The sequence below is a fragment of the Onychostoma macrolepis genome, chromosome 03 (assembly GCF_012432095.1).
Source record: "Onychostoma macrolepis isolate SWU-2019 chromosome 03, ASM1243209v1, whole genome shotgun sequence".
Lineage (NCBI taxonomy): Eukaryota > Metazoa > Chordata > Actinopteri > Cypriniformes > Cyprinidae > Onychostoma > Onychostoma macrolepis.
In genome coordinates, this window is record NC_081157.1 from 33,917,472 (window position 1) to 33,945,141 (window position 27,670).

At 36.8% G+C, this 27,670-nt stretch overlaps 2 protein-coding genes across 5 annotated transcripts; both read right to left on the reverse strand.

Annotated features, from left to right (window-relative positions):
• Positions 1–55: 55 nt before the first annotated feature.
• Positions 56–10,772, reverse strand: znf207a (zinc finger protein 207, a). 2 transcript variants are annotated; one of them, XM_058771143.1, is made up of 11 exons: positions 10,626–10,772; positions 9,678–9,804; positions 8,827–8,965; positions 8,560–8,736; positions 8,396–8,471; positions 8,223–8,293; positions 8,007–8,149; positions 5,965–6,040; positions 4,976–5,211; positions 4,503–4,659; positions 56–3,208 (listed from the first exon to the last, which is right to left on the reverse strand). In XM_058771143.1, the coding sequence occupies exons 1-11, from the start codon at positions 10,664–10,666 to the stop codon at positions 3,048–3,050; spliced, it is 1,404 nt and encodes a 467-aa protein (XP_058627126.1). In that variant the 5' UTR covers positions 10,667–10,772; the 3' UTR covers positions 56–3,047. The 2 variants fall into 2 exon arrangements, with proteins under 2 accessions (XP_058627126.1, XP_058627125.1); XM_058771142.1 differs by lacking the exon at positions 5,965–6,040 and having other exon boundaries at positions 4,976–5,194; positions 10,626–10,771.
• Positions 10,773–11,247: 475 nt separating this feature from the next.
• On the reverse strand, positions 11,248–23,532 carry slc25a23b (solute carrier family 25 member 23b). Of its 3 annotated transcripts, none has more exons than XM_058769873.1 (10): positions 23,226–23,532; positions 19,941–20,064; positions 19,129–19,216; positions 18,799–18,910; positions 18,533–18,691; positions 18,213–18,359; positions 18,003–18,116; positions 16,929–17,096; positions 13,250–13,400; positions 11,248–13,085 (listed from the first exon to the last, which is right to left on the reverse strand). In XM_058769873.1, the coding sequence occupies exons 1-10, from the start codon at positions 23,424–23,426 to the stop codon at positions 12,904–12,906; spliced, it is 1,446 nt and encodes a 481-aa protein (XP_058625856.1). In that variant the 5' UTR covers positions 23,427–23,532; the 3' UTR covers positions 11,248–12,903. The 3 variants fall into 3 exon arrangements, with proteins under 3 accessions (XP_058625856.1, XP_058625857.1, XP_058625858.1); XM_058769874.1 differs by having other exon boundaries at positions 23,111–23,242; XM_058769875.1 differs by lacking the exons at positions 19,129–19,216; positions 19,941–20,064; positions 23,226–23,532 and having other exon boundaries at positions 18,767–18,897.
• Positions 23,533–27,670: the final 4,138 nt, after the last annotated feature.

Consider the following 27,670-nt stretch of genomic DNA (forward strand, 5'->3'; position numbering starts at 1 on the left):
CTCTCTGTGTGTGTGTGTGTAATTTGACCAAATATACAAAGAATACACAGGTCAGTTGGTTTTATCTCAGCTTTTATTATATTTAAACAGGACAAAAAGAAAAGGAAACTCAGTGCTGCACTCTACTGCAAAGAAAAAACAACAAAACAATAGACAGATCACAGGCCATTTCAAACTCTGAAACAACTCAAAGAGAACAAGGACTACTGATTCACATACAAGTTGTAAACTTACCAGGACAGTGAACAGGAAAGCAATGACTCCTGTATATCTCTACCCATCAACAGAAGGTAAACAGATTTACAAATGAGGAATAATTATACTTGCTCGGTCTAACCTGTAAAGGGGATCCTGGCTGGATTACATTTTCATTAAAAATCAAGAGTGAATGAAGAGTAGCAACTGGGCAGATAAAAGAAACATAACCACAAACTACACAAAGAAAGTACTTTACAAAACACAAACCATCCGATTTGTATGGTCAGCTAGATGCTAAAGGAAACCTTGAAGTAGTTCTATGGATTGATATCAAAGCCAAACTGTGGACAGAAATCCATCAAATACACCATTAGTGCCAAGAAACATGCCAACCTTTTCCAAAACCAGTAGAAGAGCTTGTTAAACAAAATCACACATTACTCCCCAGTGCTACTGCTCAACTGCATCTTTTCTCATTATGAAACTTCTATGATGCATTAAAAGCACACACACACATATATACATAAATATCTTACCACATATAATACTCTGGATTTTCAACAATGCTCATGGAAAGAATCTGAGGCACACTGAATAATTTCACCTCATCTTTCAGTTTGTAAAAATAGTAAAGTAACAACAATTTAAATATGATTATTTAAGGTGGAAGAACTCTTCTTGTGTTTTATGAATGCAATTCTTGTGGGAGAGTTTAAAACCTCAGCTCCACCTAACTGCACGAATACAGTTGGTTAGCACACCAAGTATAATGCTACCACGTTATGTTTATGAGCAAGCTGCTATTTCTAGTTTGCATAACTTTCATTGTAATTACTGCATATCCATTTCCCATTTGTTTCTTACAAACTGAGAGATGAGTCAAAATCATAGTCTGTGGTAATCAACAGCATGCCATAGATGTGGTTGAAAACTGAACAGATTATTTTAATAAACACTTCCGTTCAAAAGATTGAGGCTGGTAAGATTTTTTTAATCATTCTCATACTCGCCAAGACTGCATTTATTTAAAAATACAGCAATACTGTGAAATATTATTACAATTTAAAGCAACTTTTCTATGTGAACACTGGTTAAAATATAATTTATTCCTGTGAAAAGCGAAGCTGAATTTTCAGCATCATTACTCGAGTCTTCAGTGTCACACGATCCTTCAGAAATCTTTCTAATGTACTGATTTGCTGCTCAATTACTATTAATATTGAAAGCAGTTATGCTGCCTAATAATTTTGTGAAAACGGTAACACTTTTTTTCAGGATTCCTTGAAGAGAAGGTTAAAAAAAAAAAAACTGCAGAAATCCTGTAACTGTATTTACGGTCACTTTTGATCAATTCAATGCATTTTCGCAACATTACAAACCTCAAACTTTTGAAGCACATGTATCTATTTTTAACACGTTAGCTAAAACTATGAGTTAGTTAAGAGAACTCTCCTGATATTAATAAACCCGGGGGCCATCACCAAACTTGCTCTAAGTTTGGGGACATTTGTATCCAACAGCCAAACGGCTGTGAGGCCCCCTGAATAAGAGAGGAAAGAGAGAAAATGTGAGACTTGCCTCAGCCTGTGCAGGGCAACACTGAGACTCTGCCTCAGCCAGTCCCATGGCATTGCTACAAGGAGAAGAGAAATCCTCAGTTTAGGACAACAACCACAGTGAACTACAGTCACCTTCTTACCTGCCTCTTCCTGAAAATCACAAGCGATGAGCCTTAGCCTGGACATAAATGATTCTCAGGTTCACAAGGGTTATTTCAGTCTCTCAAGACTGTGATTTTCAGGAAACTGCTATCTGAATGGTTGTTTTTCTTTTTGACTAGCAGCCATATGTCCTTGCATAAGAAGCTGAGAATTTAAAGGGGTCTTATACATATCCACTATGTGATTTTTTTTCTCCCATCAAAAACAGTCATACTGTGTTTATTTATCACCTTGTCACTGTTAGTCTGTCTGTTGTTCACTGACGTTAGAAGTTGTGAGATGTTATGATGATGGTCTTTTTGGACTGAGGAGGATGTTTTGACACGGTACTAAACTCATTTCTCTCAAAAGATCAAGGAGAACTTGATTCCTAACGATTTGACCCCTTTAAATCCAAACTTTAATATGAAAGGACCGGTAGGAACATCAAATGTGGATGCAAATGCTTCAGTTGCCCTCTCACCCACAAACACTGCAATCACACAGCTTTCGTACAAATATACAACAGCCATCACGTTGAGCATTTGTAGTACAAACCTTGTGAGGTTGTCCTTTACTTGCTAATGAAAAAACAGCCGTTAGATTTCAATAGTTTATTACAATTAACAGTGGAACAGTACAGATAGCATTCACAGGAGTCTTATGTGTTTGGCCCTACAGAGAGAACACTGTAAATGTAGACAAGCAGACATAGAAAAATAAATCCAACAGTGTCAGCTATCTGAAGCCCTCACCAAGCAACGCTGGGGACGGGACGTCCAACAGCACCTATGGGTGCTGCGAAGGCTTCACACTTTTAGTACAGTAGTATATTTACAGTGACTTGCCTTGTTAAAGGTGCTGTACGAAACTCCAGCCGCTTCAAATTAATACGAACCATATTTACTACACTTCACTTCTAAAAACCTAAACAAAACATGAGAAAAAAGCCAGACTGTATGATCTGCAACAAAGGGTAGGTCCAAATAATAGACTTGGTAAAATCAAATGTCCCATGCGTTACACAGTTTGATTAATCCATCTCCTCATTGCAAGAAGGGTTACGGTTACTGATCTGGATTGTAAAGCACGCCACTAGATGGTAAAATGGTTGAATCACCAAACCTAATGAAGACCAGTGGTGACGCTTCAATATCGGCCTCCAGGAGACATTACAGGAGGTCTCATGCCAATGGCGGGCCGAGGGGGAGCAGCCTGGTAGGGAGGCACCATGGGTGGGGCTTGTCCATAAGGAGGCATTCCTCCTGGGACGTACCCGGGCACGCCCTGCGGCGGAGCACCGAATGGCCCTATGTGAGAGGAAATTGATTAGCTGCATTTGAAACAGGGATTCAAAAATCTGGTGTTATTCTTCACTAATATACACTACTGTTTAAAAGTTGGTTGGTAAGACTGTTTCATTAGTTTTGAAAGATGGGAGTCTCTTAGGGAGGCTGCATTTATTTGAATAAAAATATAGCAAAAACAGTAATATTGTGAATTATTATTACCATTTAAAAAAAAAGTTTTCGATTTTAGTATATTTTAAAATGAAATTTATTCCTGTGATGCAAAGCTGAATTTTCAGCATCATTACTCCAGTCTTCAGTGTCACGTGATCCTTCAGAAACAGTGTTAATTTTGATTTAGTTTTAGTCATAGTCTTTTGAATCTAAAGAAGATTTAGTCAACTAAAATCTAAAGGGTTTAGTTAAAATATAATGCATTATTGTTTTATTTTTTTCATTCCTGTTTTGGTTATTTTAGTACATCTCAAGCTCTAACTAAATTAAATAAGTTGTTTTAATATATGTAATTTATATATTTATTTCCTTTTTTACAGATTAGTTTTTTTTTATTTCAGTTAACATTTATTTTAATTCAATTAATGAAGAATATTTATATGGTTTTAGTTTACTAGTAAAATGTATTTATTAAATAATATTTTGAATAATGTTCTTCGTCTGTCCATCCTGTGATGGGGAATCCCAGACAGAAGCTACAATGGTTAAAAGCTTGAAATTCAACATGACTCTTATTTTGAAATGTTTACACTGTGGACTGTACAGTTGCAGGCTGCTCATTCAAGTTCAAATGAGGGAAATAAAATATGTATTCTTACAACAGTCTAAAACATTAACATATAAACATTGTCATAATTTATTAACATTAGTTCATCAGCAATCGCTAGGCATAAATGTGCGCTATTCATTGATTGCTGCCCACACTGAAGCAGTCTGAAGCGCTGCATAAAAAATGATGACGAAAATCATGTCAATGAAATTAAATCATTCTAATATGCGGATTTGCTGCTCAAGAAACATCTCTTATGTTGAAAACAGTCGTGCTGTTTAATGTTTTAAATGGAAACTCGTTTTTTTCAGGATTCTTTGATGAATTGAAAGCATTTATTTGAAATAAAAATCCTTTTTAACATCAATGTATTTACTCTCACTTTTGATCAATTTAATTGCATCCTTGCTGAATGAAAGTGTTCAAAATCTCACTGCCCCCAAATTTTTAAACAGTAGTGTAAGACGTTTCCTCTCTTATTTTGAAATCCAGGGGCATCCAAAAGTCTGAAAGCCCTCAAATGTACCCTACCTTGCATGGGATGCCGAACACCTGGCTGCTGTGCAGGAATGCCCTGCTGAGGGGGCAACACCCCCCCCATCGGCGCAACTGGTGGGGAAGTCACATGGGGCTGTCCTGCACTCGGGACTTTACACTGGTAGCGAGGCAGCTGTGCTCGCAACTCCTCCTGTCAAACACATAATGCAAAACGCGCAAGCTGGTAAGACATAGATGTGGGCTTTTTTGCTTTCTTTATTTCTTCTGTGGAACACAAGATTTTGTGACCTCAGTGTGATCTAGTGTTGTTTTAGTGGCACTGACTTTCAATGTAAAAAAGCATTATTCAAATTTATGTTCCGCAGAAGAAAAGTCTCAGGTTTGGAACAAGACAGTCTGGAATAATGAAACAGGTGTTTTATCAAATGAAAGCATGCACCGTTCCAAAGCTGACCAGTTATTTCTGCAAAGGTTAAAGGTCAAAGCACAGAAACACGTTCACTTACCAGTGATATATCTTCATCAGGGTGGATCAACTTACTGGTTGCACTGGTGGTGGTGAGGGTGGCTGGCTTACTTGTGACTGGGGTGCCCGGTTTGGCCACAGTGCTGCTCGTGTTGGCTGCAGCAGTGGCGGAGGACTGGGTGTAAGCTGGGAATGTTGGTTTGGGCGCAGCAGAAGGTGGTGCAGAGCTCACCGCTACACCAGAACCAGCCTGCTGGACCTGCAGAGAGAGACCAATTAGATGCATTCAGTGATTCAACTAATTCTGCATTTAGGTGCATTTTGGCCAATGTACCACTTGATTTGATGTTTAGAAATAAAGAACAACCACATTTTCAGGCAAAAATTTGAGATGCACGATACATATGATATGAATCAGTTACTGGCCAATATTAAATATTGAATCGTGCATACTAATTATTACCAGTGCTGTCCAATACTCACTTAAAGTCAACATTTAAAAACATTAATAATTTCATAACACTATACATTTCATACAGTACATTGTAATGGTGTGATGTAAATTCACATGTAGCATTAAAAACTATTGATTTCAGTTATTTGCTTATTTTTTATTAAAAAAAAAAAACAGCTTGTAATTACTATCAGCCATAACATTGAGTCTGATCAGAACTATCATTTTAACATCAGTCTGCCCCAACAAAGCTAGGTTTGCTAGGGTTTAGGTGGATCATGATCAAGTGTCAAAATACTTTTTCGGGGCCTACATACAGTGACAACGTGATTATGAAGGTGGATTTTACACAACTAAAAACCAGAAGAGAGAGAAACAGACTGAGTTTAAATAAGGTAATTAAGCAGTCTGTCATTTCTCAATTGAAATCAATCTCTTTCGAAGCACTACAGGCACCCTCGAGAGCAAAGTCAATTATTCTAAGAGGCAGTCTGAGGTCTGTCTGCTGTTACATGCCATCAATAGTTTTATGAAGCAGCTCTTTCACCGAGTCAGCAAGCTACTGCATACTTGGGACAGCGGTTTAGAGGATGCTGACAAACTGTCCAGACTGGAGGAGCCTGAGCTTGTGCTTGGAGCTCGAGTCCCCATCTGCAGCATGGAGAGAGAGCACACAATAAAGACCCTCAGCTGTTTGATTTTGGACATGACCGCTGCTCACCAAACTATCATCAACACAGTTTGTTTAAAATGATGCTCTCAAAAACTACCAGCTCTAAGGTTATTTTTAATGGATCCTCAAATGTTAAAAGTTCATGTATTAATACAGCCCACAACTGACCTATCGGTAAGCCGATAACCCCCCCACACACACAATGCAAGTGGGAGAAGTCTCACATTACGGTTGTATTACAACATGCAGGATCAACACTGTTCATGTGTCACAGAGTACCCAGTTTAATATGGAGAGGCACTGAAATGTAGACCTTCGTTTATGTGTTTTTGACCTAACTTTAACAGTTTTAGCCAGAGATACCTTGCTGAAGCACAAGATGACATTAACATTCTGCTTGAGAAGATGAAAATTGTAACTTAATGAGAGTATGACAACAAGAAATTGAACGTTTTTGTCTTCATTGAGATTGGGGTTGAATGCTTAAGGACATTTTGCACTGTTTTGTTTGGTTTTAGGAAATAGAATAAAATAAATTCTACTGCATATCCTCTCAGGATACCTGGAATCAGTGTTACAAGTATCCCAGGCACATCGTTTTTTCCATTTTTGTAGCATAAACACCATCAAACCGATTCAAGCTTCAGATCCTCCAGTGTTTCTCTATGGCGCTGAAACGTACAGATGTCCGAGTTCTGCTCCCCGTGCAAATCATACTCGACTGCCATTGGCTCATCTGCGTTCGAGGGGAGGGGCTTACCAATAGGTCAATTCAGTTTTCATAACCTGGGTTCATTGGTATACATAGGGTTTAACAGTTTTTAACTGCTTGTCCAGTCAGGATAGTAGTTTTTTATTATTATTTATTTATTTTTTTTCATTGGTCCAACATAAATAATAATTTTATTGAAAATATTGAAAATATAAATAAAGCAACATTTTATACATGCATCAGAAATGCAATGATTTTTAACAATATAATAATTAATACACTTATGTATAAACCAATGGCTAATCTCTGATGAGAACACAGCACTTCACTAGCAGCTCTTAGATAATTTGAATTTAAAACCTCTGTATTAGGAGGAGCACATCTGCATCACTGTCGGTGGCGTGAAGTGACAACAATAGGCTTCTTTACATACATTAATTATCATCAATCCAATTTCTGATTCTGAATGTTCTTTTAATATGAACAGTAACATTTTCAATTGACTTCATTTATGTATTAAAACAAAACTTGCTATGCTATAATGTCACCAGAGCCACTGAGTATAACCGTTGTTTCTGATTTAATGACATAAGTAAAAGGAAAGCTGACAAATATGTCAGTAGAGCTTAGCTTTAGCAAAAATTTAGTAAATACTCTCCTCCATTGACGAGTTCATATGACATAAATAAATAAACATGCATTGTTCATAACAAGTAACATGTATGTAAACAGAGATCTTATGAAAGGGCTCAGGTAAACATACACATAAATGGCATTTATGCATTCAGGTATTTTGAATCTGTTTGAGGAGACAGTCATATTCAAACACACCCAGTTTTTTTTTTAGATTATTTCAAGCCTTCACTGCACTTCACTTCCCTACTCTCTTCCTAACCAAATAATTGATGTTTGGAGAACAAAACTCGCATAACAAAGAAAAATACTGCATAGCCAGAGTCTAATCAGTCCTTGAATGTGATGTAATAAGAAATATAAACCATTAAAATGTTCTTCTGATGCCTTTCAAAATGATTTTTTAAAGTTGTAAATCCAACAAATATAACATTTTACAAGATAATACTTTTTCAGTCTTTTTTACTCAAAATTTAACATTTAATTCAATGTGTTACTTGCCATTTCTTTGTTATTTGTGATATTTACTAGCAATCTCGTAGTGGAAAAAAGTTCATATACCAAGTTGTTTAATGTAGTAGGGAGAAAGGGCATCATACCTGTCCTGCACTGGGAAACAGTGGCTTGGAGATACTTGGCTGTGGCGTGGGTATTGCTGTGACAGGCACAGCCGGTCGGGTGGTAGGAGGGGCCTGAGCCATGTGGGGCATGCCAGGGTGATGACCCATGGGAGGAGGTATTCCTGAGCAAAACAATGACATAAATATATACAAATATTAAAGAAAAATAAATGAATAGATGAAAGGCTCCTTTACCTGGGGGCATGCCTGGCATCATCGGGGGCATTCCATGTGTAGGTGGCATCATCCCACTCATTGGCATCATGCTATTAGTTCAAAACAACAGAAAGGAAATTTTTAACGCAACAATCATGGATTAATCACAAAACATTAACAAATAAAACTATTCCAATTCTATTAAGTCTTACCCTGGAGGCATCCCGGGCATGACAGGAGGCATCCCTGGCATCATAGGGGGGACACCAGGCATCATTGGGGGCATTCCTTTGAGAGAAACCATTTAAGAGACACATAATAAACATACTATTCATAACATTTTAAACGGGGTGTTTTGTATTATTACAAAGCACACCTGAGTAGCTTCCAGGTGGCATCCCTGGCGCTGGGACAGGGGCCATTCCTGGCTGGGTCATAGGGGCATAGGCTGCCTGAGGCTGTACGGTTGTTGCTGGCTGCTGGAAGGAGGGACCAGCCTCTTCATCCTCGTCATCGTCATCCGAGTCATCTTGCTGTTTTTTCTTCTGATTTTCTGTTCCCATAAAAGGGAGAATATAGTTACTATGGGTTTACTTGGGCAACATAAATAACAGATGAGTAAATAGGAATTTAAATGTTCTACCCTGTGTTTTTTGTTCAAGCACACGTCTCCTCTCCTCCATGTCTTTCTCTGGAATACCCTCCATTCCATAGATCTCCAGTTCTATGTCAGTCCTTCCCGGTATTGCATTAGGGACTCCATCAATTGTTTCTTTGTGAACCTTAAATAAATCAAACAAAAACAGATTTGAACATACTGCAAATAAAACACACACACATACATACATACATATATATATATATAAATAAGCGGCGTGTGCTGGTGTTTAGGAGGCAGTTATAAGTTATAAGTATAAAATTCATGTCCCTGTTACACTTCATGTGTTTACACTAAGTGCAAATAGCTATAGATTGTGTCTACAGCTGGATTTTCTGCTATTTATACTACTTATTGCAAACAGTGGCAATTATCTGCACCTCAGTATTGTAGTACATTATAAAACAGTATGCAGTGATAACAGAGTGTAAATTATGATTTTAATTCAAATTATTAAATGGATGTCACCTTATTGGGACAATAAATCCCTCCCTACACCTACCCCAACCCTACCCGATACTTTAAGTTCAACTTTCAGATTATTTCCTTCATTATTACTGAAAATACACTCCTTTCCACACTCATCAAGCTGTATGCTCACTAAAAACTGACACAGTCATCATGTTTTCAAGCCATTTCATGTTTCATTTTGACATGACGCAAAGCAGTGATATCCAAGCGGGAGAGTTGTTTACTTACTTTATAATTAGTCAATAACGCCATAATTTTCTTCATTTGGACCGAGAACTCTATACTATATACACCATCTATGTATCTATACATCTATCTATCTATATAAACACACACACAGTATATAAAATAACTAGCCTACTTACCTGCATACAGTGGATGGCCAGACCAGGACCAGTATATAACTTCTTGTGACATATGTGACACTTAAAGTGCTTGGCCTTCTGATGCTGAATGAGAATCTTTTCATCATCAAAATCCCTGTTACAGTACCTGAGTTTGCAGTTAAAGTCATATAAACAAGAAAAAAATCATAAAACACCAAGAACAGCAGAAGTGACAGAAATTACAACACTGTCAGCATAAGGATGCTTAAATCTTTTTGCACATTTCTTTCACGATCATAACGTTACCCTGGTAAAGTGGTTCTCAAACTTTGGCCCTCCCAGAATATTCAGAGGCCCCATGACATTTCCAGTTTTTGATGATTTGCTGAACAAGGATTAAGAATAAGGATTTTTTTTTTCACAACCACATCTTCTACCTGAGAAAAATTTTTAGAACAAAAATTGTATATTCAACAACAACAACAAAAAAAACCTCATTAAGTTTATTTCAATTTCACAAAATTACAAAACGTTATTACTTTACGTGAATTTCTTAAAGAAAAAAAGTATTAAAAAACGACATTGGGAATCCTGGTTCTGCAAAGGAAAAAAAAAAAAAGAGTTGTTAAGGAGGTGAGTAATTAAGTTAACGATTTTTTTTTAACTAACGTTACTGGATATTTCCTTGTTAAATGTGATCAATACAGTGGTCCATTTTGTAAGCGGAAGCGTGAAACTAATCCACATATATAGAGAAACAATAAAATAATTTTCACTTAAATCTGATTCATTAAGTAGGTCTTCGATTCGAAAAGCACTCGAAAGCTTCTATAATGTACAGAGAAGCGGCTCAGTATGTTGAGACACGGCCTTGATATCAGAGAAACAATACATTAGCCATTCCTAAACAGGAAGTGGGCCAATCCCTACTAATAAACAATTCGAAAAATATTAAACAACGGTGCGATCGCTTTTAAAGAAGGATACCAACACCAGGGCTTCATCTGCTTCTTCTTTTTTCTCCCCATGATTTATTTACCAGCCTATTCCGCGAACAGCACACTGACGCCTACCAAAACATTAGCAACACTAAAATGGAGAAAATAGGACATGACGACGGATTTTTCCACGCGCGAACAACGCATCACAAGGAATACCGCCACCAACTGGACAGGAGGTGCACACCTGGAATCTGTCTGGTGTTTAAATGATAGCAACAGTTATAATAAAATCAAATAATTAACTTTAAAAAAATAATTTACTTAATTCAGTCTTTCATAATTCTGCATAACTGCACATTAATCCTTATTTCACTTTCCTTCTTCATCACTTAGTCACCCTTTAACAAAATGTCTAGTTCTGAGTTGACCTCACCATTGTTTTAAGGTATTATTTATTCAGTGTTATCTGTTTTAATAGCCTTTTGATTGTGATGACATTATCTGAAAACAAATGTTGGTTCAGATGAAGTCAAATATGAGTAAAGCATTTTATTATTTTATTGTGTTAGACTTTAAAGCTCAGCATGTTTAATGTTTTATTAAAAACGAGCCTGATTTGAGAAAAAAGAGAAAAATTAAAGTAAGATTTTTTTATTGATTGTATTTTTATTTATTTGTAACCCAAGATTCACAGAATTTAACTGCTTATCATTAATAAGCTTAAATTTATTTATTCTCTGTTATACTTCAAGAAAGCAGGGAATCATTGCCAGACTGGCTCAATAAAGCAGCATGCACATCTTATGAAGTGAATACAGCATGTCAAGGCACACTACTCTCAATGCAATGCATTCAAGGGGGAAAAAAAGTAAATTCAGTTCCAAAATACAATCTTCAGAGGTAATTATTTTCTAAGATAAGCCATAAATACATGTATCAAATAACTACATACAAACAGTATTTATACCTAAAACCATATTTCATATTCAAAATTAAAGGCAGGCATTTTTATATTCCGACTCAACTAAATCTGACCTAACCAGTTCAATTAATTTAAGAAACAAAAAAAAAAAAAGAAGAAATAAAATATGTATAATGCGTTTCTGATAAACAGAGTCGGGTAACAGCAGTCATGATTTATGTTAAAAACACATTTCTTGTCAGCTTTAACCATGCTTTGCATATTTCTTATATGGATTAGAGCCTTTGAAACACATAAAGCATGCAAATCGCGAAACCACTGAAATCACTGACATCATGCACTACCTATGGCTCAAAAGCCCTTTGTGTATAGATTCATAAATTACTTTCAGACACATTTTTTTAGCATTCACCACAGCGCATTCCTTAATAAACACAAAGTTTCCAAATTGAATATAATAAACTCCCCTTTTGATCTAATACCCTTGTTGTTGCCCCATTTGCAAGTTGTTCAAGGCAGTTATTTATGCCATTTACTTTATTTTAACACTAAATCCTGTATTTCACTCTACATGTTCACAATGAAGACTGAGATATCAGAAAAGGCTAAAACTGTAAAAAGGTAGCAAAGCAGCAGAGATGTCATAAAAGAACATCGCAAGTCAGTTTAAGATATAAATTCAACAATCATTTGAAGAGTGCAAATCCTTTGATCATTAAAGTGAAGCAAACAACATGCTTACCTCTTACTGACCTTTACAAAAATATATGAGCTGTACAACAGTGTAAATCCCTGCTGAAACATGCTTTATAAATCATTCAGAAATGTTATGAAACATCAGTCAGAAGAGGCTAATTCAAATATCCCATTCCCGTGTGTCCATTAAAACACCTTCTTCAACATTTTGGTCAATTTTAGGAGGGAAACTTTGGTTGTCATTTAAAAAAAATAAAATAAATAACTTTGTTAATCCTCCTACAAATAGGCCCAATGCTGTCTTCAGATATTTTTCTTTGCACGATTACCCCACATTTATCACCTTGTAAAATGAAGTACTGTTTTCACCTTTGCAGATAAGAAGTTGTTTATGGGAAACTGCTGATGTAAATAGATGTAATACAATAAACCTGAGATCTCCAAGCTGCCAGTCACAGAGAAACACTCTGAACACAACCTCAGCCCAAACCTATCTTTCCATCCTATTAAAGTATAAATAGCCATGGGAATGTGATTGCGTACAATGTAGAGGTTTTTAGGGCATTCATTGACTATGTCTTCCTTATTTTGTTCTCTAGGGCTCCTCTGTGCCTCCCTAAGGCTCTTTTTACGAGGTTCAGAAGTTTCATCGTCCTCTTTTTAATACAGGTTCTCCCTTTCTTTTTCACTCTGATTCTGTCTTAGTTTAAGATCCCACTCCCAGTGCTTTCTTCATATGCTCATAAACCACATAAGAGATGCTAACAGCAGGAATGACTTTGAGGAAATTGGGGGCAATGCCACGGTAAAGTCCAGGAACGCCTTCATGGGACACAATGTGCTTGAACTGGCCAACCATTGACAGCTGAGGAGTGCCATCTGCTGAGGCTTTTAAGAAGAAAGGAAGGAAGGAAGAGTGAGGTTATAATTTCATTTTTTTTTGTGTGTGTGTGTTTTCATTGCTGAGAACATATTGTGCTTCTTAAAGAATCACAAAATAAGCAGAATGATACGTAATAAGAATTCTGTGAGTCTGTTTTCGCCTCGCTCACCCTGAGCCTGCATGCGTGTGCGGATTAAAGCCAGCGGGTAACTAGCCAGCTGCCCACATGTGCTGGACACAGTGCCACATCCAAGAAGCACCAGGACGCCAGGATCAGCCGAGCCCATGCAGTACCGCTGAAGCCAAGCGTTCTTTAGAGTCTGTTGAAAGAACAGACAGAAAAAAGCAATATAGATATATTATAGCTACAATATAGATACAGATACATCTTTCTTTCCTTTTAAAAATGCATTTTGTATTTACTCAAAATGTATTTTAAAATTGGAAATGTATTTTTTGTAGTGCTGTCAATCGATTAAAAAATTTAATCACGTTAATCACAGTCATGGACAAGTTTAAAATACTAGGATTTACCTGTAAATGTGTTGAAATAAAGAAATGCATGACAAACTAGTTTAAGGAAACAGAGCCTTTCACACTTCTGCCAGGTATGAGACATAATCCTTCCTTATTATTCTTTTGTTTTTATTCAGCCATTATCAGCCTTTTACTGGCAATAAAACGTTTATCAAGCCACATCGCTTCAATCCCAGAATACATTTACCCAACTATTATCAAAAGTATTTCTAAATAAATACAACAAAACATTTTCTTGCGACCTTACGTGAAGTATTATGACAAAATGCATTATGAAGAAGAATTGGACCTGTTCTGCAGCTGCATTAAAGCTAAAATTAGCATCATGCTTCATAAGACAATTTATAAGATTAATAGTACACTTTTAATCAGAACTCACTGCAAACCACCATCGAGAGTTTGTAATAACTTCCTTTTACGATCACATGTGGAATTTGGTCGTTTACTGTTGTTAAAATATGCTATTTATAGCCTTTTATATCGCTGCACAAATTAGCATTTCAGATGTACACATTGATCTCAAGAAAATCACATACAAACATCCTATCATAATCGTGTGTTTATTATCTTATATAATCTATAGAGGCATGTTTATTTCTGCTGCTCTGCTGAAACTCACGTTGTTTGTGATGTTACAACCGCTTCTCTGTTCTTAAGTTGCCGGGGATACATTTCAGGTATAATACACATTATAAAAGGATCTATTTTAATTTTTAATTGTCTATATACACCTTGGGCGGCCGTGGTACATTACAAAAGTAGCCCAAAAAACCGCAACCCACAGCTCAGTAATTTTTCCCGCGACTGTATTTTCAAAATAGCCCATGGAGTGTAAGTTGGAAGAGAAAGATCCGATGAATGCTGTAGGTAACCCCTTCATTTATTTTTTTTTTCGATTTTAAGATTCCTCTACGAAATCACTTGCCTGTGAAAAGATAGTGAGAGCTGATGTTGGGGAATATAGCCAAATTCGTGCTAAAGTATTATTGATGCAGTCAAAAAAAAAAAAAAAAAAACTCTCCAACTGCTTTGCAACCAGAAGCTTTAACTTAGCTTTAGCTTCCTGAAAGGAAAGTACTAGAGATGTTATAACAGTTGGTGAATCTGATAAAAGACAGACAAATTCATCCAAATAAAATAAATTGTTTTACATATTTAAAAAAGGATCAAAAATACAAAGAAATTTTGCCCCAAACATGCCAACTGAACAGCAGTGCTCAATGTACATACTGTACACACAAAGTAGGATTACAGGACTTGTCCTGAACATGTATGTCAAGCTCTGTGTGTGTGTGTGAGAGAGAGAGAGAGAGAGAGAGAGAACACATTTCAGCTTATGAATTTTTTTTTTCTGTTGTGTTTGTTGCACATCTTGATGCCTTGATGACAGGGGTAGGGGGCTCCCATATAAAGCACCGAGGCTTCCCCAAATTCAAATTCAGATGCAGTGTGTTTTCCATGGTGGGTTTGAACAAAACCAAAACTAGAAACAGTTTGGCTCTGGATGGAACGCTATTATCACGACAGTGCTTTATGTGGGAGTCCTCTACCTGTCATCAGACATCAAGATGTGCAATAAACATTTACAACAGAAAAAAAGAAACATAAGCTGAAATGTGTTCTCTCTCTGTCTCTCACACACACACACACACAGTTTGACATACATGCTCAGGGTAAGTACAGTAATGTATATGTGTACAGTATGTACATTGAGTACTGCTGTTCAGTTGGCTCGTTTGAGGCAAAATTTATTTTTATTTTTTGATACATTTGTATTTTTAAATACATAAATCTTTTTATTTTATTAGAATGAATTTGTCTTTCATCAGATTTACCAAATGTTATAACTTCTATTTGTGCTGGTCAATTATGAACAATAGGTAAAATTGAACTGCTAGCGAAAACTTGGGTGCTGCAAATATTTGAGTTGCTCCTCCCCTTTGAGTGACTCCTCCCCTTTGCATGGCCCCTCCCCTAATCTCACTCCAAACTTTCGCTATAACTTGAGAGCCCTGACTGTTGTTAAAATATGCTATTTATAACCTTTTATATCGCTGCACAAATGAGCATTTCAGATGTACACATTCAACTCAAGAAAATCACATACAAATATTCTATCGTAATCGTGTGTTTATTATCTTATATAATCTATAGTAGCCCAAAAAAACGCAACCCACGGCTCTATAATTTTTCCCACGTCTGTATTTTCAAAATAGCCCACACTTGTGCCGCTGCCCCACCTTAAATTTTTTTGATTAATCACATGCGTTAACGCGTTAACGTTGACACCCCTAATTTTGAAGAGCTACACAAATATACTGTGTATTCCATTTGACAGAAGTCTTTTGTGCTCTCCAAGGCTGTATTACAGTAATTTGATTTAAAAATAATAAATATAAACAATAAACAATTCTGAATGTATACTTGTCACACAATTTCTGAAACCTGACACTCAAACACCAGAAGCACAAACCAAATCTAACTAATTCTCGGCCTTCTCTTGGCCTTCGATTTCATAAAACACTTTTTGCAAAACACAACACACAATTCTCTACACACAAATCTAACAGGAATTAATATGATGTCAAAGGTGTTTGCTTTTGAGATGTGTTTGTGATATTTTGAATGCAGTGCTTCATTTTGCAAGAGATGTGAGGCATTTTGCATTTTGTGTGTGCAATTCTTGGATTTATGTGTTAAAGTTTTGAAAAAAAGAGGCAAAGTTTTGAAAATGTGTGTAAGCAGCTGTAAAAATCTGTATTACAATTGTATATAATAACTTTTTTATTTTTGTATATTTTACAGTAATATACTTTAGTATATTTAGTATATTACTTTAGTGTACTTTATTTCATTGCATTGAATTCAGTGTCACGTGATCCTTTACAAATTCATTCTAATTTGCTGCCTTGTGCTGCTTAATATTTTTGTGGAAACCATGGTACTTTTTCAGGATGTTTTGATGAATAGTGTTAAAAACAGCATTTATTTAAAATATAAATCTTTTGTAACATTATAACTGTATTTGTTTTCACTTTTAATCAATTCAGTGTATCCTTGGCCAAATAAAATGATTGCTTTTTTTTGCCACATGAAATGAAAGAATGAAATGGGGATAACAGATTTGTCAAGACTATCACCTGAAAAGATCTGTGAGTTGTAGGAGGAGACCATAGAATACAACAACGTAAATACATAACATATCAATTAACCAACCATAGCAACTGAGAATGATGAATTCCCAGAGCTTGACAGTGACAGCAGGGATTAATAAACACTTAAATGTGTTAAAATACACACACACAGCCTACCTCATAGACAGCCAGATCAATGCCAGCATACGGGATGATGCCAAGTGTGTTGGGCAGATAGCCTTTGTAGAATGCGCGCACTCCTTCTTTACGCAGAATCTGTTTGGCACAGTCTGCCATGCCAGAATATTGTCCTGTCTTCCGCAGGGTCAGACGTGTCTTCAACACCTGGGAAGCAAGGAGGAATAGAGTAACAATATAGAGATTTTAAAAAATTTTGTGAATAGAGCAATATACGTTTGGAGGTCACTGGTAACTTCAAGCTGCAGCAGCTCCTTCCAGCATAAATAAATGGAGGACTTGGCTTCCAAAATGTGATGCTGATCTGCCTCATGAAATACATATTAGAAGCTTGTTTTCTGCATTTAAGCCTACCAGGAATAGAAAGACAATTTGTATGTGTATTTGTCAACCAGGCCCAGTTCATTTTTGACTCTTTTTTTTTTTTTGTGCATTTAGAACAACGTGTGTTAACAGGCAAACAGCAATTATGAATAACTTTTGTTAAACAACTTCCCCTGTTACATGACTCTCTGGGATTTGTACTTTACGTTAGCAGCTATGAACATTATTGAGATTACAGATACTTTACAGCAAGATCACTAAAGAAATGTTCCAGGTCCAATACAAGAATTCAATAATTCAACTGATAATCTAAATCATCCAGACATCAATATTACTACATATAACATGCATATAATATTAAAGTATTGTAGTTATGCTTTTAAAAGTGTTTATTTTATTATTTGTTGCCTCACCAATTGAAATTGTCTTACTCTACCCATTTTTGTAAAAATGCAAAACAAAGTTGAAATGAGAAGAAACACAATGCACAAAGATGATAAGTACAGAACTAAGGCAACTGAATTCTTCAGGTCCTATCTTTATAGAGCTTATTTAGTAATGGCGTCAATTTGTAGGCCAACCCGGAAGGCTAATTTGCCAAGCATTCCCTCAGGAATTTCTAATGGGCTTTCAGAAAGCCAGTTTTCGATTTACAGTATGAATGGAACCAGCTCTGTGGTTACATTACTTATACAGCTTCATGTCTCTCACTTCCTCCTCCTCTCTCACCTCCATGGGGTAGATGATAGTCTGAGCTGTAGCTCCTGCCAGTGATCCAGCAATGAAGCGTTCCTGAACTCTTAGAGAGCCGCTTTCCTTACTGCCTCTGATCAGCCATTTGATCTACACAAGACATTTATTGTAGTTAACTTGCATTAGACAGTTTGCCACTCAGGCCTAGTTCAAAACAGAGTGGCTACTGGATTCTGGTTTGTTTACCTGCTCATAAGCCATGAATTTGATAGCTGACTCCGGCGCAATTTTGAGGACATTGATGCCGTTGCCTCTCCAAAGGGACCTCAATCCTCCTTCCTGCACCATTCCCCACAAGCCACCAAACAAACTCACACCACTGGAGCCGTGGACCTGTTGAAAATCTACTCAGGTCACAATCCTTTCATTATGAGTAGGCCTATTGTACTTTTCACAACAGAACTGCAAACGCAAGATTCATTTATTTCTGTTGAGTTTATTTGATACAGCGATAGTTGATAGAAACAATAAAGCTTCAATCAAATACTTTTAAGAGTTGACCGAACCTGAAGGAAAACTTTAAGACGGTCGAGAGGAGCAGTTCCCGTTCGCGATACGGCTCCTGCAATTGCCCCGGCCACGAGCTGTCTCCACACCACACCTGAACGCCGCTCTTTCTCTGAGAACTCATCCGGCACAGTCAGCTGCTCTCCAATGTCCAACATCTGAAACGCATACATTATACACTCAAACGACAGTTACAGTTTACATTCCTAAATATCTATGAATGTCAGGCCTACAGTCTAATTTCTGAAAAGAGCTGGAAGTAGACCAGAGAGTGTTTCCAGTAGTGGGCGATGTCCTCCATGTTGTGCAAAGGGTTAAACAGGAAGTGGTCTCGCCACTCGTTCCAGTCAATGGTCAAAGTGCCATCTCTGTCTATGCTGACACACAAAAGGAATACAAAATAGATAAAACAAGCTTTTTCTATGCCCATTGAAACTATGTGTGACTCAACATGTGGGTGCTTCACAGCAACATCTCAAACTCTTTTGAAAGCACAGCCAAAGTGGGAGGTAAGTGTGTACATGACATTGATTAAGCACTAAAACAAAACAACAACAAAAACACAGTGTTTTGTGAAAAGCTGAAGCGCTCTAACCTCTGCAGGATTCTGGAGGCCTGCTCTGTGGATACATTCACTCCAAGGCTGCGCAAGGACAGCTGAATTTCTCCAACATCTATGTGACCTAAAATCATAAAATTCTCCAATGCTTATTCCGTACATGGGCAGCAAAGGTTACACTATTATTTAAAAGTTTAAGTTTAGGTTAAGTTTTTTTATGTTTTTGACAGACATCTCTTATGCTCACCATGTTTGCATTTACTGAATGTAAACATTGTAAAATATTATTACTTTTTAAAACAACTGTTTTCTATTTTAATACATTTTGAATGTAATTTATTCCTGTGATGGCAAAGCTGAATTTTCAGCATCATTACTCCAGTCCTCATTCATGTCACTTTATGACCTCCAGAAATCATCCCAATATGCTGATTTGCTGATAAAGAGACATTTATTATCAATGTTGAAAACAGTTGTGCTGCTTTTTATTTTTGTGGAAAACAATGATGAATAAAAAGTTCAAAAGAACAGCATTTATTTTCAAATAGAAGTCTTTTGTAACATTATAAAATTATAAATGTCTCTTCTGTCCTTTTTGATCACTTCAATCATGCATCCTTGCTAAATAAAAATATTGATTTCTCTAACAAAAGTAAACCTCCTGACCGCAAACTTATAGAATAACACATACTACAAGACAGAGAAACGCAAAGGTTCTGATTTATCTCACAAACACTTTGCAGCAATCATGCAAAGTGGAAATGTGAATTTCCGGGGAAGTATTGTGACGTTACAGTTACAGTGATGTTGTGTGGTAAGATTATAGTGTGTGAAAAGATTATCCAGACCATCGTTGTTGTGGTCCAGGCTGCGGAACATGAGTCTGAGCTCTTTCTCGTGCATGCGCAGATACTGTGTGAACTCCTCAAAGTCCAGCTGGCCGTCATGATTGGTGTCACTCACACGTACAATCTAAGGGGTGGAGGAAGTGAAAAGTGCACGTTTAAGGGCATGAATGTGAGGGTTGGAGGAGTTATAGTGAACTTTATTTAACTGTAGCCATACCTATGTAGAATGAGGAACAAAACGAAACTCACAGAAAACAAAAAGAAGAGAGAGGAGGCATTGCTCTAAGCTTTCAGATGCAAGGTTTCTGTTTGTGTGCAAAGCCCTGCCAGCAGTCTGGCGACTCCAATCGCAAACACATTGTGAACTAGAGCTAATCTCTCCTCTTGCATCACAGCACATGACTACAGTCACACAACCCAACAGCACAGACGTATCACTGGCACATAGTGTCGCTCTCCCCAAGGAAACCTGGAGTCTCCAAGTTACGTTCATAATGGCACTTTCATGGTTTAGCATCCTTAGCTACTGCTGAAGTAATCGTAGTCTTGTAAGTCGCTTTGGCAAGTAGGAGTCTGTTTACAAAACTGAAAATGTAAATGTTGTTAAACTGTTTTTTTTGTGTGTGCTAAAGTGCTGCAAGTTAAAGAAAAATGTCAGTTAAATTGCATTATAGAATAATGCATAGAATAAGATAGATAAGGTCTCAATCATCAACATACTGTATGAGACCATACAAAGATGATTTCAGTGGAACCAGCTTTACAGACAGCTTTACAAAAGATTTTCAGTAAATAAATTGCAGATCAAGTACACTTGCTGTCCGTCAGTAGCACTTACAGTCCTCCACTCAAGCAGCTTAAACCAGTGGTGCAGATTTATTTCTGCAGTTTCATTGCAGCACTTTCTATAATAGTAGGGGAGACTGGGGAGCGTTGTAACACATTTTGTTCCAACATTTGAAGAGTTCAGATGCAAAAGCCTCTAAGAGCCGTCTGAAATTTTCATCTAAAATTAGCATTTTTATCAGGCTCCTTTGTGTAGGTTCAGTAATTTTACTCTAATGGCAATGTATAGGTGCTTTTCTATGCAATTAAAGTGAAACAACTGAACATAAATATAGGAGCCTGATAAAAATGCTCATTTTAGAAGAAAATTTCTTAGAGGCTTTTGCATCTGAACTCTTCATTTGTATATTAACTTGTTATTTTGCACTATATGCCTCAAATTTTGATATAACAATCCCATATCCATAGTTATATGCTACATAGTAAAGCATTTTGAAATAAATCTATGCCTAAACTGTAGGCCTATGTTCTTGTTCTTGTTTATTTATCTATATAGCACTGTTTAATACAACACCAGGTTGCCCAAAGTGCTTCACAATATCACAATAAAATTGCGTAAAAACAAACATAGTCACAAATAACAACACAAATCACATAACAACATGGGCACACATCACAACAACTCCTCATTAGTCTTTAAAAGATGTGCTTTTAACATAGCTTTGAAAACCGGTAGTGAGTTAACCGATCTAATAGTATGAGGGAGGTCATTCCACAGTTTTGGACCGGCTCGTGAAACAGCTCTATCTCCCCTGTGTTTGTATTTTGTCCTAGTAACACAAAGGAGGTGTTGATTTTCGGACCTCAGAGATCTCGAAGGAGTATAAACTGATACCACTTGACACATACCCAGGGGCTAATATAAATTAATATGAGCCCATAATTTAATATTAAATACAAAAGATGTTGTGACCTTCCACAAAACCAATAGTGAGGTTGTAATACTAACAGAAAACATGGATGTTTATGCTTTAGTTTATTTTAGTAATCAAATTTACAACCACAAATAATTGTTGTTATATATGCTAATAATCTCTAAAAACATAACAGACAGTGTGCATGTTTTATTTTGTGCAATGGTCCAGTATAGAGCTACAAGTGTTACAAGTGCAATTCTCTGCATCTGGGCAGCTATAGCCTAATACTTGAACTTAAACATGTATAAAAAAACATTACTGGTAACACTTTAGTATAGAGACCAATTCTCACTATTAACTAGTTGTTTATTAGCATGCCTATTATTAACATATTGGCTGTTTATTAGCATTTATAAAGCACATATACTGCATGACCATTCTACATCCCTAATCAGTGCCTAATCTTCTATTTTACTAACTATTAATAAGCAGCAAATTAGTTGTTTATTGAGGAAAAAGTCGTAGTTAATGGTTTGTTAATAACGAGAACTGGACCTTAAAATAAAGTGTGTGACCCGAATTATTTTAACACATTAACAAAAGAATCTGCTGATAGATGTTAATTTAACTTTAATTAACATGCTCACAAAGTAAGATATAAATGCAGATGTAAAATAATTACACATGTATAGGCTAGTGAAGAATGGAGTTCATATGATTAACTCATTGGCTAAACCAGTGGTTCTCAAACTTTTTGACTCGAAGGCCCCGGAGTCCAAAACAATTTCCGAAGTGAGGCCCCTTAGGATAACTACGACAAAGCAGCTTGTTTTTTTGTTAATATATTGCAATAATGTGATTAATTAATTTAATATATTGATGGTATATACTATGATATATGTGACCCTGGACCACAAAACCAGTCTTAAGTCAACAGGGGATATTTGTAGCAATAGCCAAAAATACACTGTATGGGTCAAAATGATTGATTTTTCTTTTATGCCAAAAATCATTATTACATTAAGCAAAGATCATATTCCATGAAGATATTTTGTAAATTTACTATTGTAAATATATCAAAACGTCGTTTTTGATTAGTAATATGCATTGCTAAGAATTTATTTGGACAACTTTAAAGGCGATTTTCTCAATATATTAGTTCAAAATTGACACTTAAGACTGGTTTTGTGGTCACATATTTTAAGATGTCAGAATAAGTTATATCCAGTTTTCAGTACAAACCACTGACCTCACATCTCACCCTGCGCTACAACACTTTCCTGTCGCCCTGCCCAAGCAACGAAATTAGTCTGGAGGTTTGTCAATATTGCAGCGTGGAAAGAGAAATCTAACTCTTAAATAAATTACACGGTATCATTTGTCCTTGGTCGCAGACACGGCAGTATTCTGCTCTGGAAGTTTCACCCTTGCTAACAAAAACCACACGGTTTATAAAGTTTTACTTACCAAAAATTAGAAATGATATGTTGGGGTTTCATATGTTTGCAATCCACCTTACAGCTCATCTCCCAGAAATTAACATGTTTATGATGAACAGCTATTAACTTCCCAAACGACCCACCTCGTCTACTTCACTGCGAACGATCCCCCAGGCGGTCAATCCGGTGCTCAGCTCATTCACATCGATCCTCCCGTCTTTATTTAGATCCAGCTGATCGAACAGCTCGGCCCATCGTTTCTCCCGCTCTGGATCGGACACCCCGTTATCTTGACAGCGAGCCCATGTCCAACACGAAGGGAACCGACTCCTCGCTTCGCCCATATGAAACAGCTCTCGGTGAATACGGCCGGGGCAAATTTGTTCTCGAGAGTCAGAGCAGGCAGAGCCGTATTAGGTAGAGGAACTGCATCCTACCTCCCAAAATACAGGTAGGCTACTTCTTCAGCAAAGACCACTTTAAGGATTTGTGGATTGAGGTAAATCAAAAATAAATAAAAAAAAACTGCTTAATCTTGATATATAGCCTCGTTCACCTGTCAGAGTCCAGCCACAGAAACGCGTTTAAACGGGCGCACCGGCGTTGCTCCACTGTAGCCCGGGCCGATTACGGCAGAGTTAATCCAGGAAGTATTAAACCTCTGCCCCTCTGGCTAGAATAATAATCCCCGTGTCTGTTCCTCCGGTTCTCTCAAACCCAGCTCCATCAGCTCAGTCCTGTAAAACTGTCCAGTTCTGGGCTCAGATCACACGAAGAGGAAGCGCCGCCTGCACCGGTTACCGCATCGTAGCGCGACGGAGATCGCTCAGTTATCGCTCGCACTTGACGCACTAGGTTTACGAGATGCTCATTTCATCGTGGTGTGCAGGATGAGTGCCGTCGCCGCTGCACAGATCTGAAGGGAAGGGCTGGGTGTCCCAACTGTATTAAAGCGCCCTGAGGAGCGATATCGTGTCATGGATTGTCTACTATTTACGAGCAGTGTGCAAATTATTCACTGGCTTTTGCGTCGGTCTGTTTTCATGGGTTCTTCTTGTACCCCTCGCACGTACATTTCGCGAACGGTCAGTTTAGATGTTTCTGATATTTAAAGCTACAATAAAGCCATAAATAATTATAATAGGCTATCTTGTTTCCCGGATGATAGGCTTTTTCTAACGAAAAGCGCTTCAGCAGCGTGTTGCTATAGTAACCTCCTCAAGTGAAGGCGGTCTAGGGAGCGCCTGGTGAACGCGCCGAGATTATTAACTTTCAATCTTTATTAGGCTACTTTTACGATTTTCTAAAACATTTTATTGTAAACAGTTACAACGCTAAAATATTATACCTGTATCAAGTATGTGCAAAAAAGCCCCCCTTCACATCCATCCCTTAGTTGACTGAGACAAAGATCTCGCGTTTACTGGAAATGCTATATTAAAACCATGTTTACTTTTGTGGTTACCATGGTTTTACTGTTAAAAATTAAACCATGGTTACTGTAGTAAAAGCAAGGCTAATTTTTTATAAGGGAAAACCTTTGTTGTGTCCTAAATACTATTGTTCTTTCGATTAACACTTGCTTACTAAAATTAACCATGGTTTCACTACAAATTAAACCAAAAAACCATGGTTACTATAGTTAAACCATGGTAACCACAAATTAACCATGGTTTTGCTACACTAACCATAGTTTAACCATGGTACTTGTAGTGAAACTGTGTTTATACAAATGGTAATCAATACGCCAAAAAACCTGGTTACTACATAATAAAACCATGCTTAGTTTTCGTAAGGGAACTGAGCGAATCATCCAGGTATTTCAAGTTCAATCTAATGACATCCCTCAAAAAACTGCAACCAAGTGCATTATCACACAGAACAATTAGGCCTACAGTTCCTCATTTATTGTCTTTTATCAGGCAAACGGTTTCTAACAATTTAAATGCACAACACTTTGCTTAATAGGGTGCGCTTCGAGTGCAGGTGACGTACACCCTCTGTAGTGTGATGCTGTGGGATGAATGGAAACTACTGAGTCAACACTTGCAGGATAGTGCAAGATTAGAGGGAACCCATTGAAGGATTTTGTTATGACAGCTGCGTTGAATTTAAGGTCAACCTCAAACAAAGAAATGGATTGATATAAAAGGAATTTAATTACATGTACTGATGTTATGGAATTTGTGTTGATATAGTGTTTTTTTTCTTATTAATGGTAAATCTATTTACAGACAAACATTTATGCATGATAGTTGTATATATTCAATTACTTATCATATGTGCAACATAGAAAAAAGGGACTTTACCTGATCCTCTTAAATTTCTGTCATAATTATCAGTGCAGTGTGAATGGCAAGGAGTCAATAGCTCTGCCTGTATTGCAGCTCTATTCATTTACAGTAAAGTTCAGGCCACTAGACTACAATAGACAACTCCAAAAAACAGCCTACTCATGGTTTAAAAAAAAAACACATCAGAGAACTGAACTTCAAATCTTTGGCAGGAGCGATGAACCTGTCACCAGCAGCAGTGCTTTGATACGAAACAGAAGAAGGGAGTGTTTTTGTGCTGTGTATTTCTGATCCATACTAAATTCTCGTTTACAAACGTTTATTTGATTGGTGTTGAAAGGAGAAAGTACAAAGGTAGACAATCCCAGACGGTAATTCTTGGCACAGCCCACACAGAGGTTTTCTGGCTATGAAAAATGATTTCTCTCAATTACACTCTTGACTCCCACATAAAACCATCTAAAGGACTTTATTCTCCTGTCCAGTATTTTCTGATTTGTCACGGTTGCACCATCACAGCCATCTAAGGCGTACCAGACAGAGCTCTCCACACTTCAGGTCACATTAATAGACAGAGAGACAAGAAACATGAAGTGTCCCATAGTGCTTTGTAGGCAATCATGATTATTTTGTCTGTTCCTTTTTAGCATGTATCCAGGGCAACCTCCTCTGGCACTGAATATCACCACCTGTGAGCAGAGACACACGCAGACTGAACAAACACAGAGCATATCAGTATTCATAAATGTGTGTTAATCATTCATAGTCAGTTTACGTATCTTATCATGATAGTTATAAAATGAATTTGCTTCCAGTTCAATCCCTTTTTGGCAAACAAATGTTAAGTTAATGTTTACTAATATGGTCCAGGGCTAATATGGTACAGATTTCCTGGTACAAGTAACCCGTTTACATAATTTATATTTCTTAAATATTGTTAATATGTAACAGTTCAGGGATTAATTTAACAATAGCTTTATGGCAGAGACAAATTACTGCTGTTTACTGTGGTCAAAATAATGTCACTGCCACACATCCCTGGCCACATTCAAAACAGGATGAAATGAAAATAATGGCTGCTTTGCATGCCTCACATCCACTTCTCAGGGCACATGGATCAGTTTGCTGCTTCATAATGCCTCTAAATTAGACAAACTGTTTAAAACCCAACAAAAAGTGGTTATCAACAACCAGTAGATTTCTGCATTTGAGAATGTGCATTTCATTTTTTACCAGGATAGTAATAGATATTACACTAAAGGCCACAAGGGGGATCCAAATGTTCAATTTCCTTGATCGAAGCTGATATTGTGACTTTGAAAAAAAGGCTGGAGGAAGAAAAAAAAAGCTTAAGCAATTTCCATCAACAAACATCAAGTATAATGTCACAGCTTATCAAAATATTAAAATATTTTATTTATTATTAAAACTTTGAAGTCAGTTTTTTTAAAAGAAGAAATTTATATTTTACTAATACTAATACATTAAATTGATAAAAAAAAGAAAAAAAAAAAGAAGTGACAATAAAGACATTCATAATGATGCAAAAGATTGTTGTTCTTTGAACTTTCTATTCATCAAAAAATCCTGAAAATATATCACGGTTTCCACAAAATATTAAGCAGTACAATTTTCAACATTGATGATAATAAGAACTCTTTCTTGAGCAGCAAATCAGTATATTAGAATGATTTCTGAAGGATCGTGTGACACTGAAGACTCGAGTAATGATGCTGAAAATTCAGCTTTGCCTTTAAGCAGTTAAACAATATTACTCAATATTTCTGTTTTTAATGTAGTTTTTTGATCAGATATATGCAACCTTGGCAAGCATAAGGGACTTCTTTCAAAAGTATTACTTTTTTTTACTGACCTCAAAGCTTTAAACAGTATAATATAATACGTTTATTGCCAGTATTTTGATTGAAGATGCCTGCCAACTTGTAGTTGATCATATTCAGCACAGATCCTTCAAGGACACAAACAGTAATAAACTTGATTTTCATCTGCTTTTAGTAAGACTGTGGAAACTGTAGAAGTTAAAATCAATGGTGTGTATTTGAAGACATAAAACACAGGGAACACACTACATAAACAATTATTTTAGAGCATAAAGTGTGGCTAATGGACCAGAGAGCAATGGAAAAGATAATGAATTGAGAAGAGAGAAAAAAAACCCCTCTTGATTATCAACAGCGTGTTGCGCAGTGGCCTCAGCATGGGGCTCGTCAGCAGACTGGATGGAGAAGTTCTGCCTTTCATCCAAAGTGTTCTCTGAGGGAGAGAGAAGATGA